The sequence below is a fragment of the Salmo salar genome, chromosome 24, assembly GCF_965601325.2.
Source record: "Salmo salar chromosome 24, fSalSal1, whole genome shotgun sequence".
NCBI lineage: Eukaryota > Metazoa > Chordata > Actinopteri > Salmoniformes > Salmonidae > Salmo > Salmo salar.
In genome coordinates this window covers 3,127,434-3,139,952 of record NC_138314.1, presented here as the reverse complement: position 1 = coordinate 3,139,952, position 12,519 = coordinate 3,127,434, and the positions used below count along the sequence as shown (strand labels likewise).

Genomic DNA, 12,519 nt, shown 5'->3' with positions numbered 1-12,519 from the left:
AAACTGGAAAGGTAGGTAGCCAGGCAGGGCAGGGCAGAAAAGCAGGCATGCAAGCAGGGCAGGGCACGGAGGTAGGTCAGGCAGCAGCATGGCTTTGATATGGTGTAGTGTAATCCTGTGTATTTCGGGGGGGGAGGGGAAGGGCAGGAATCACACACACAATCAAGGGACCTATTTTTCCAGATGAGTAGACCCATTTTTCACTCCCAAGATCTGGGACGCGTCACTTACATGAGTTCTGGGAAGATGAGGAAGGGGAGGAAGGAGATGGGGGACCAGAGATGATACATCTTCCTCCTGTACTCAGGGGAGACGACTGACTACGACGGCACTTCACCAGGAAAACAAATGAAGCTCCCAGCCAACCCAGTCTGGTCCAACCAGCCGGTCCCAATTCATCATACCTCAGGCCCCATTGTCGAACAGCCTCCTTGGTTGGCTGGGTCCTCCTCATTACTGGAACCGCCGCCACCACCACCATCCCAGAAAATATCCTCCTGTCTGGGGGGGCACCAAGAGGGGGGTGGCTGGTGGAGGCCGGGGCTTCCACCTCCACCAAGTAATCCCAGCCAAGCTATTTGTCCCCATAGGGCAACCTTGTAAAATGACCCTTATACCACAGTTGTGTAAGAGTCCAAAAGAGGAAACGATGGCAGAGAGAGAGAAATGGCCAGGTTGTGACAGAGGATGTGTCAGCTTTATGGTTTGTGCAGACCCTAATAATACTGATATGATACCTTAGTCTCGGGACAGATGGAGGCACAAAACCAATAATGCCTTCCACTGAGTAATAACAATATAATGCTAATAAGCCTGGAACACAGAAATGGCATCAAGGGACTTCCATTAGCCAAACTGGCTTACTATAATAAACCGGTATGAAAGAGCAGGGAACAATAGATATGGGATTTGATGATTATGAAACAAATAATTAATTCTCCTTACAATGAAGCACAGTGAGTCGAGGTTTATATAGATCAAAGGAAAGCAGTGGTAAAAACCTCTGAAAGACCTAAGAGGCTGATGTAATTTATGTAACGATGTACACAAAGAGAGACCTTTGAACACCGTGGGAGTGAGACAGATTTGTGATAAGGCTTCTCCTCTCATGACAGCGTGAGCAAACCAGGTTAACGGGCGCTAAGTGTGTGCGTGTGCGCACAATCCGAGCCTGTACGTACGTGCTTGTGTGGAGCCAGCCAGCCAGAGTGCAGAGGACTGAAAGGGACTCCAGGCCATGCAGCTAGCTAGCTACCCAGCTACCTTCCACAGTCAGTTCACAGTCCCAGAGTCTATCAGTCTATCTATCGGTGTATAGAAGCACAACAAAAAGGGGGCTGGACTGGTGTTATAGACCTCCCTCCAGTAGTCAGCACATTCCTGACCAACAACAAAGCCTACCTCTGCTCTGCCTGGACCCGCCATGGAGAGAGAGCATTGTCCCCCAGGTTGTTGGTTAGTGAGATAAAGTCAGTGTGTCGGCAGGTGGAAGACAGGGGGAGAGGTATGAGGGGGTTGAGCTGTTGGTCTGATTTAGAATGTCATACAACGCCTCCGACATCCATCAGCCCACGGTGCTTTGTGGCAGGCCGTGATGCAACAACGTACAGATTAGTGATAGGGAGTTGTGATTCGTGACATACCGGTACACGTTTGTTGTGAAGGGAAGAGGCAAGCATTAGGGCCTGGTTTCCTCGTCTGTGTGTCAAAGGAGGAGTAGACAGCAGGGGAAGAAGAAAGCAAAGGAGAGAGAGAGAGAGAGAGAGAGAGAGAGAGAGAGAGAGAGAGAGAGAGAGAGAGAGAGAGAGAGAGAGAGAGAGAGAGAGAGAGGAGAGAGAGAGAGAAACTATTCTGTTCTATTCCGAAAAATACAAACGCAACCTCAAATGACTTTGGCTGGGACTTAAAAGCGGAGCCGGGTGGCGGTTAAAGAGACGATAGCACTTAAAATACAGCTGCCACCGCGAAACCAATAAATGGAGAAAGTAGGCGAGCAGGGCACTTATAACCTTTTAAACCCTACAGCTATATAGTGCTAGCTGCTTGTGTACTGCTTGTGTACTGCTTCTGTTGCTTGGCGGCAGGCGAGGCGGGCGGCGCTGGGAGGGGTCCTGTTCCGGGTACCTCCCGTCCTTTCTGGGCTTTGCCCATTATGGCCTCCTCTCTTGGGGTTTCCAGCCTGTGGTCGAGAAAGAGCGAGCGAGAGAAAGCAGCGCTGCCTGGATCCCTCAACCACACCAAGCTCTCATTATAGTCTAAATGCAGCGGAACATAACTCCTGCCTGGCCCGCTCGCTTTCTCTGAGCTGAGAGGAGGCATAGGCTTCAGTATATGGGTTTGGGATCCTCGTTTTCTAACTTTGTTGGTATGTGCAATGCACAGGCTTTTATGAAACGTACCAGTCAGATAAAGCGACTGTATAGACTATCCACTTCCAAGGAAATGACTCAATGTCAAAATATCAACATTTGATGCAGGTTATGGGTGGACATCAAAAAGTTGACAGGTTGAGATAGCGAGTGAGACAAAGAGCCTCAGAGTCTCTGCTGGCTTTCTTCTGTCACTCTATTTCACAGGAGGTTTGAGTCATTCCAAGGATGGATGTGAGACAAAAGCCACATTCTGGTTCTGGTTTGAGTTCCATCTGGGACTGACAGATGCTGCCACAACTCTGTCCCTGCCTTGGTCCCTGCCTGCTCCTCTGTCCCTGCCTGCTCCTCTGTCCCTGCCTGCTCCTCTGTCCCTGCCTGCTCCTCTGTCCCTGCCTGCTCCTCTGTCCCTGCCTGCTCCTCTGTCCCTGCCTGCTTCTCTAGCATGCTGTGGACAGCATAGCCCTGCTGCAGGGAAATCAGACGCAGATGTGTGCTCTGCTCTGCTCAGGCCATGAGATGAGATGCAGGCAGCTTCCTTTGCCGGGCTAAAGGAACAGACAGCTTGGCCCGGGGAGAGACAATGTGGAGACAATAGGAGATATGATGAACAGATGCCTTCATTTTAACCTACTCAGAACCAAGCAGAGGCTAAATAATTAGGGAAAACTAATGGCAACACTGGTAACTGCAAGTATAATGCATTATGATGCAGTTATAATGCATTGTAAGATGTGTTATAAGCATATTTGAGCAATTATAATACTTTATCATTTCATAATAAAAAAAGTGTCATGCCACTGCATTTACTGATTGATATACAACCGATGTATAAAAGGGCAACATAATCGTTGCTATGGAGGCTGATTGTCGTAACTCTATGTGCATCCCATAATAAATGCCATCCCAAACCAGGAAGTAGTATCAGTAGCTCCTACCCCCATGCAGATCAGGTTTAAGTCCCAAATGGCACCCTATTCCCTATATAGTGCACTACTTTTGACCAGAGCCCTAAGGGTCCAGGTCCAAATTAGTGCAGTAAATAGGGAATAGGGTGACATTTGGGATGCAGACCAGATGGTGATGACTGATGGGGATACCCTCCAACTGTGTAAATATCGGTTGGCATCGTGATGGTGAATCTGAGCTCACTGTCGCCCGGATCGTCCACCTGGGTGAATCAGGCGGGGGTGGCGGTGTGGTCCCGCCTTCATGGCCCTGTGTCATGGTCTTTACCGATGAGATGACACACTGCCTGTTGTTTACAGCAAGGTTTGGAGTTAAACACCATCACATTCACATTCACACACTGCCTCTTGTAATAGGGTTCAAAGTTAGTGGATTCCAAAATTATTCACACCCTTGATAAAGACGAGGAGAAATTACTATATAAAATAAATAATTCAAATACTGAGCTATATTTATATTGTATGCTAAAATACAAATTGGGAATTTATACTAATACAATTGCGAAGAGAAAGAGATGTTGTTTAAAACTTCTTGGTGACAGGGGGCAGTATTCGGAAATTCAGATGAATAACGTGCCCACATTAAACTGCCTGCTACTCGAGCCCAGAAGGTAGGATATACATATTATTAGTAGATTTGGGTAGAAAACACTCTGAAGTTTCTAAAACTGTTTGAATGATGTCTGTGAGTATAACAGAACTCATATGGCAGGCAAAAACCTGAGAAAAAATCCAACCGGGAAGTGGTTTGTAGTTTTTCAAGTGATTGCCTATCCAAACTACAGTGTCTGTGGGGTAATTTTGCACTTCCTAAGGCTTCCACTACATGTCAACAGTCTTTAGAACTTTGTTTCATGCTTCTACTGTTACTGGGGAGAGAATAAGAGCTGACTCAACCAATGGACTGCCTGAGACCAATGAGTTGTTTACTGCGCGGTCACGCAGGTGCGCCCACGCAGGTGCGCCGTTCCTTCTTTTTCCTCTGTAATGAAAACACTATTGTCCGGTTGGAATATTATCTAATATTTATGATAAAAAGACCCTAAGGATTGATTGTAAACATCGTTTGACATGTTTCTATGAACGGTAATGGAACTTTTTGACTTTTCGTCTCGGGTTTTGCCATCGCGCATTATGCCTTTGGAATAGTGATCTGAACGTGCGAACAAAACGGAGGTATTTGGACATAAATATGGAGTTTATCGAAAGAAAAAAAACATTTCTTGTGGAAGTGGGAGTCCTGGGAGTACATTCCGACGAAGATCAGCAAAGGTAAGTGAAGATTTATAATGCTATTTCTGAGTTTTGTTGACTCCAGAACTTGGCGGGTAACTGTATAGCTTGCTTTGATGGCTGAGCTCTGTACTCAGAATATTGAACAATGTGCTTTCGCCATAAAGCTATTTTGAAATCCGACACAGCGGTTGCATTAAGGAGAAGTGTATCTATAATTCTTTCAATAACTGTTGTAAATTTTATCAACGTTTATGATGAGTATTTTGTGAATTGATGTGCTCATTCACCGGAAGTTTTGGGAAGCAAAGCATTTTCTGAACATCACGTGCCAATGTAAAATGGGGGTTGTGGATATAAATATGAACTTTATCAAACAAAACATACATGTATTGTGTAACATTGAGTCCTGGGAGTGTCATCTGATGAAGATCGTCAAAGGTTAGTAATTAATTTTAGCTGTATTTCTGGTTTTTGTGACGCCTCTCCTTGCTTGGAAAATGGCTGTGTGGTTTTTCTTGTCTCGGCGCTGTCCTAACATAATCTAATGTTATGCTTTCGCCGTAAAGCCTTTTTGAAATTGGACATTGTGGTTGGATTAACAAGAATGATAGCGTACTGTACCTATTAAGCCCACTTTGATCTTTTGATTTAATGTTTCAACCAATTAATCTGTCCGTTATTATTCTAAGCCAAAAGCCAATCAGATGTTTTACTATCAAGTTATGTGCAAGTTCCCACTTGTGGACAATCTGAAAGCGGCAAAAAAACTTGTGTTGAGGCGACCTAAGACAAACATGTTTTCCAGATATTTTGTGTACCTCAGATAAGTGATCATACTTTATGTACAATTAAGGGAGGAATGTACTGATATGCACATGATAGCATATTTTATGTGCATTAATGACTATTTCTTGCCAATTGAAAATCTGGGGTTTTCATGCTAGTCACAGTCACACAGTAGCAACATAACTTGGTGAACTACAACACGATAATAGATTTCAGGCATTAACAGCTTACATTTTGAAATGCCTTTTGTCTTATTTAACTCTTAAATGAACCTTGCATTATTATACATAGATTACATTTTTGTAAATTTGACATTTCTCAGGTGGGCTTAAAGGGTACAGTAGCACAAAAAGCACTCCCTCTATATAGAATGTAAACAGCAATAAAGAAACATTGTTCAATATGATAAATACTACATTTGCATAATATTGTAGACTATAGTGTATATTTATACCCCAAACCATTGGTTTTCAAATATGTTATGAGTAGACGTTGCTATTCTGTATTTTTAACAATAAATCCCTGTTGTTCCAAAAGCCCAGTATGATCCTATTAAGACGAGTTTTCAGTGACACACACAGGGATAGTGTGTTGATAGCCATAATATTCAATGATCATGAGCATAATATTTTTTTGTTCAGATTTAAGTTGATTAAAACACAAAAACTACAGTTAGGCATATTATGGATTTAGCCATGGTGTCAATTAGAATCCTATGTACTGTCTCCAAGACGTTTGGAGTGGAGAGTTGGAAAATTACAATATAATGTAGATCAGTACTGGTATTTTTTCTATACAGTCTTTTTTTGTTCATCTTTATCAAGAGGGTCAATAATTTCACTGTATAATTTCACTGTAAATGGTGCCACACTCAAACCCACACAACGTATTCATTGACAATGAAGACAGCCGTCACAAATGACTAAAAACGGCAAAGACAAAACATGAAGTGACAATAATGTATGCATGTTGTATTATATCTAAGGCTGTGGCTACAGTAGACCCATTCTTTATTTTCTTTCACAACACATCACACCAGTTGAACTTGAGGCCGGCAATTTGTATTTATCAGTGGAGGCTGCTGCGGGGAGGACGGCTCATAATAAAGGCTGGAATGGTATGGTTTCCATGTGGTTGATACCATTCCAGGCATTACTATGAGCTGACCTCCCCTCAGAAGCATCCACTGGTATTATATTCAGTGTTCTAAAATCTACATTCTATGTTCTAATTCTACGTTCCACATTCTAACGGCAGGTAGTCAGTCACAGGGTAGATGGGGAGGGGACCGGCTCCACCTGCAGAGAGAATACCCCATATAATTTCACTCCCTGACTGAGGGTGATTTAAAGAGACATTGATACCTCCCTACTATGTAGTCAAATTGTAGGCAATCAGGGACCTGGGAACTGGCCTGGCTGGGAGGGAGAAAGAGAGAGGGAGGGATAAGCTGATCGTTCTGGACTCTGGCGTCTCATCCACATCAAGTCATCTCACTTTCCCCTTAACGGTGCAGAGCAAATAGAAAATTGACTTAACTTATTATTTTTGGCCCCGCCACTCATGAGGCAGAGCTCAGGGGGTGTTCGCTTTGGGGAGCAGGAGAGTAAGGCGGAGAGCATAGTGGTTATTGAACCACTTTGCTCAGGAACCATGCCAAGCCCCCCCAGTCCTAACACCAACCACTACCTACTGAGGTCTGGAGACCACTGTACATAAGAGGTAGAGCAAACCCCCAGGGGCCAAACAGCTGGGACTGACTGAGGCCTGCCTTCCTAACCTGGCCGACTCGGCCCTGTAAACCACCTCTCAGACGGTGCCAAGTAAAGGCCTCCATTCACACTGACTGGGAGAATGCTGAAACAAAGACAGCCAACAGCGGCGAAGTGGAGTGGCTAAAGAGAGAGGGCATTGTGGGAAATACATGGAGGGGACTAGTGATTTGGGGGTGAAAGCTATAATCCCTTATTGATGCCACTTGTTAAATCCACAAAAAAATCAGTGTAGATGAAGGGGAGGAGACAGGTTAACGAAGGATTTTTAAATTGAGACATTAATTGTGTATGTGTGACATTCATTCGGGGTATGGTAGTAGGTGCCAGGCGCACCGGTTTGTGTCAAGTACTGCAACGCTGCTGGGTTTTTCATGCTCAACAGTTTCCCGTGTGTATAAAGAATGGTCAACCACCCAAAGGACATCCAGCCAATGTGACACAACTGTGGGAAGCATTGGAGTCAACATGGGCCAGCATCCCTGTGGAACGCTTTCAATACCTTGTAGAGCCCATGCCAAGGAATTGAGGCTGTTCTGAGGGCAAAAAAAGTGTGTGTGTGTGTGGGGGGGGGGGGGGGGGGGGGGGGGGGCATACAACTCAATATTAGGAAGTTATTACTAATGTTTGGTTTACTCAGTGTATTGAATCATGAGAATTACAATACATATCGTATCAGCACCTAAGTATCATGATAATATCGTATCGTGAGGTCCGTGGCAATTCCCAGCCTAGAGGGGTTAATAGTGAATGTATTTTGGTATGGTTATAACAAGTCTTACAATTCATTATTACTAGGACTGGGATGATAGTATTGTGATACTCATTAGTATCAAGGAAACATAACACAAAGCGGGTTTAACGTCAATAGGAAAACAATCCTAATGTTGGAAACAAACATCATTATGTTGCCATTCAAAGTCACATTTTATAGATTGTACAAGCTGTAGCAAACAATATTTTACATACAGCAGGTTTTTAAAAGACCAATACTGGTATCTTCACAGCCCTAATTATAATTGCATCATAATGAATTATACCTGTGGGTACAAAGTAATCATTACAGAAACATAATAAGGTCTGATGCATACACAAGGTAGCATGCATGAGCACCTACCTAGTTTCATTACACAAGGCTTACTAAGGCATAATAGCAAGTCCTCTATGGTTTGAAATGCCATTACTTTAACGATTCAAAAATGCAGTCTTAAGGTTGCCATCTCTCTTAGTCAATCATTCACAAAACACATAAACAACCATTAGCAACTACTGAAACAGAACCAGTTTGGACATGGTGATTCTGTCCTTCTGTACTGGACACAATGTCCCTCCTCTTTACAAAGAATACAAGCTGCCACACAGTGGTCATTATGTTAGCAAAGAAATGAAAACCTAAATAGACGTTTTCAATGTAAAGTTGAGGTCCCACATTTCTGTGTGGTTAGCAAGCCAAGCCAAATGGCCAACAAATGCTATATGTGTAGAAACAGGATCCATTTCAGTGATAAATATTCTCTCTCCTTTGATCCTGATGGTCTTCCCGCAATGTGCTACTTTCATAGCAAAATATGACAAATGGTTGTTATTTTTATGAAAACACACTTGTGAGTACACACACACACACACACACACACACACACACAATTCATTCAAGTTCTCTTCAGGAAAGTGTATTCTTTGTGGCTCCGTAATGTAATTTCACTGCATGAGTTAGAAAGCAGTAATAAATGAGTTACAGACATCATTATAGATTCCTGCAACAATCCTAACAAGACCCGGATAAGGTATGTCATATATAAAGAGTAATGAGCAAACACCTCACACTGCTACTTCATTAAACATGTAGGTTAGCCCACTAATAGTCATACTTGGAGTCATCTTTGAAATTAGACCCTTTCTAGCTAATCATGGTCACGTGTAGGCTACTGTAGCAGTGCAAACCACTACTAGGCTGAGATAGTTCTCCAAATCATGACTGATAGTAATAGACCACATCGTCCCGTGTTTCATGTAGGGTAGGCTACAGCGGGGTTGGAGGGGTCCGTGGCGTGGCCCAACATCCACAAGGCTGCGGGCTTGGTGGGCCATCAAAGGATTTAGAAGGCTGCTCGTGCGGGTGGTGCTTACGGAAATGATTACTAACATTAAATGGTTGGTGAAGTAGTTATGTAGAAAGGCCGTACCAAAACTAAGTAACAAGCTGGTACAATAAAATATATGGGGTAGTTTGTTCAATTTTTCTGTTGTTACAAAATATCCACACACAATCACTTAGCCTAGGCCAACTTCAAAGAAATTGTCTGTGTGAAAGATTGATAATGTATCTTCGCAGCGTGGCGGTACAGTAGGTAGGAGGTTTAGTTATATTGGTTGAACTAATAATACAAAAATAAGTCAATAATGAAAACAAACAACCATCCATAATTGGAAACGAAATGACCTATAGGCGTACTGCTGAATCAAATCATTAGACGTTATTTGACAAAACGTTTCTTGATTACTTCCAGACAATATCCTATTTGATGGAACTGTGACCAACCATCTATCAGTTGTAACTCTGATCAAGTTATGATGAACAACTTCTATGATTTTCCTGGGAACGTTTACAAGTGTAATAACCATGCTAATCCGTGAAAAAAAGGTTATTGAATGTATATGCCATGGCAGATTCTGGGTGAATCTGAGCTTTTATCCCGAAAAGAACCTGCAATGTACATGTGAATGAGTTCCAAAAGATAGAAGCCATCTTGTAATCACATTTGGTAGCAATAGGAGGCTAGTACCATCCTCACACATACAACACACAGTGCAACTCAACCCCCCCCCCCCCAACCCCCCCCTCCTTCGATAAAGTTTTAGAGTAGAGTAGCAAAGTAGAATGAACGCCCAGGCTCTACTGATAAGCAAACAGAGCCGTAGCAACATATTGTATATGTCCTTCCCACAACTTAACTGAGTTTTACATACTTGCACGATCTCGCCCTCCGCGCTGATAGTGGCTCCTGCCTTTGAGAATCGTCCTTGCAACCCCGTCGTGTATGTAGTATAATCTCCATTTGGACTTGACTCAAACAGCACTACTTCCACAAAAGCCGTATCCTTGGCGAAAACCGTTCCAAGAGAAGTGGTGACCACGAAGATCACCAAGACCACCGAATCGGCTACACACTCTAACCTTCTCCTTGGTAAAATCATCATCTTGCCGGTTGGATATGCGCCGATCGGAACATAATTTCCAAGCGTGATTAGGTGATGGTGCTGAAATTCTGGAAATCGAATCTGAAGCAAGATCGATGCGTCAAAAGAGCGCCGTGTTTTCGCAATTGTGCAACGAAAGCTGTGCGTTGGCCGAGAGTGTTTATTTCACCATTGCAGCCTTGTCAATTACGTTGCCTGCTTGCTCTCTCTCTCTCTCTCTCTCTCTCTCTCTCTTTCTCTCTCTCACTCTCTTTCTCACTCCCTCTCTCTCCAGCTCTACAAAGCGGATCTCCTTTGATCTCCAAACACGTGATTGTTTTAGTTTTTTTTTCCTTCGAAAAGGGTTATCCCCACCCACCAATTTTCCTGACCCTCTACTTTCCACTCCCCGCTTTCGAGTGCCAGCATTCTGTTAAGGACGCAAGACGCATTCATCGTTAACACTTCATATTTAGGAGCCTATAGGTCGACAAGTATGCCTCGAATTGAAGCCAGACAATTTATCAAACGGGATCAATTTGAGTTGACATAGCCTAATCGAGGTTTAGTTTAGCTATGGACGAGAGATTTAACAGCCAACGTGGTTAAAATATTCATAAACGCTGTCTTTTAGAAGGGGTCATTCGCTCAGGGTTGAAGCCCTTGAAGATAGGAACGACCTTAAAATAATCATTACCTCTTCAAAACACTTCATTATTTAACCCGGCTAATTTTTCAATTTCATTTCTGATATATCTGTGTCACTAGGCATTAATGGTAACTTGTTACATTAATGATACATCTGCCCCTATTGTGAGATGAAAAAGTTACTACGCAGCCTGTAGTTGCCGGTAGTTTTTGAGGAATAGCTCAAGAAGCATGCCGCGTGTTCGTGTTTAAGAAATAAAAGGGACAATTTAACCAACACTTTATACAAATCATGAATAAGGGCCTTTATAAATGGTTCATCAACGCTTATTTATGAAAAGTATTATAAAGTGTTATTTTGGCATTATTAACATAATATGCATTACAAGTGGTCAAATACCCATGTCAGTGTTTTGTCTAGCTGCATTCCTCTCATCTTCAAAGGGTTCTTACCCTAATTGTTATTAAGACTGAGGTATGACAGGCTAATTACACGTACTTTCAGTAATTGAGAGAAACAGCTGTCACAGGTGTTTAAAGCATATCAAGGGTTATTTGTAACAGAAATACATCATCACTTTGGTGTAGGAGAGATTGATGCACAATATTAGGCATGTATAGGGTTCGAGTTTTGCGTGACATTTTTTACACACTGTGAACGATTGAGGTGAGTAAACTATTGTAAACCATAACACAAACAATTACACAAAAATAGAGGACAAACATAAATATAGTGTATTTAGTAAAAAATATAATAAGAATTAAATAAAGTATATTGTTACATGGATTCTTTTTCAGTAGACAATAATATTGCCGTGAATAATATAATGGTGTTTGGACAGAGGACCAGTCTGATGTCTTGTCTTGAATCCTTTATCCAGACAGATGTCTGGCGTTTGTTTGTGTGCTGCATGGGACATGGCAGTGCCTGGGTGCTGGAGACAGCCTCGATCACAATTCTAAGTCCCAAATGGCTCCCTATTCCTAGTCCCATAGGGCTCTGGTCAAATGTAGTGCACTATGTAGGGGATATGGTGCCATTTGGAACACAGTCTTTGCCTGGGAGGAAGAGAGGTTTGTTTCGAAACAGACAGATCTTATGTATAATTCCAGTGTCTGAATCAGAGGACCTCTGTGCAACATTTTATTTTTTCAATGCATTTAACAAAATGCAGGCCTACATGGGCTACAATATTTATCATACATATCTTGGTATGATATTATAGAAACAGATTTGAAATTGCAATCAAGTGACATTTAATTTGATAATAACTGCATTGATTATCTACTCCTATCTTGTAAACAGCTTTTTGCATCCTTGACTGATCTCATTTCAGCTGCAAATAGATAAATTGCTTTATCATCAAGTGACATGATTTTAAGTGTAAAAACTTACTTAATGAGACGGTATCCTTATTACCACAGTGCTAGATGTAACAAAAAAAAAACTGAAGCAAGGTCTCATCTCACAACTCTGTCAGTTGAGTAGCAGGGTGATTATGAAAACCAACTGCACGAGTTGGAGACTAGAGGCCTTTTTAGGTCAAAAATGCAGCAGCCTTT

The 12,519-nt window shown here is 42.5% G+C and overlaps 1 protein-coding gene across 1 annotated transcript in view; it reads right to left on the bottom strand.

Annotated features, from left to right (window-relative positions):
• znrf3 (zinc and ring finger 3) overlaps nt 1-10,675 on the bottom strand; it is a 111,667-nt gene extending 100,992 nt beyond the window's left edge. Inside the window, exon 1 of the mRNA XM_014170570.3 lies at nt 10,099-10,675. Within this exon, the coding sequence (XP_014026045.2) occupies nt 10,099-10,329 (231 nt within the window). The 5' untranslated portion in view covers nt 10,330-10,675. The remainder of the gene's footprint in view (nt 1-10,098) is intronic.
• Between the last annotated feature and the right edge of the window lie 1,844 nt (nt 10,676-12,519).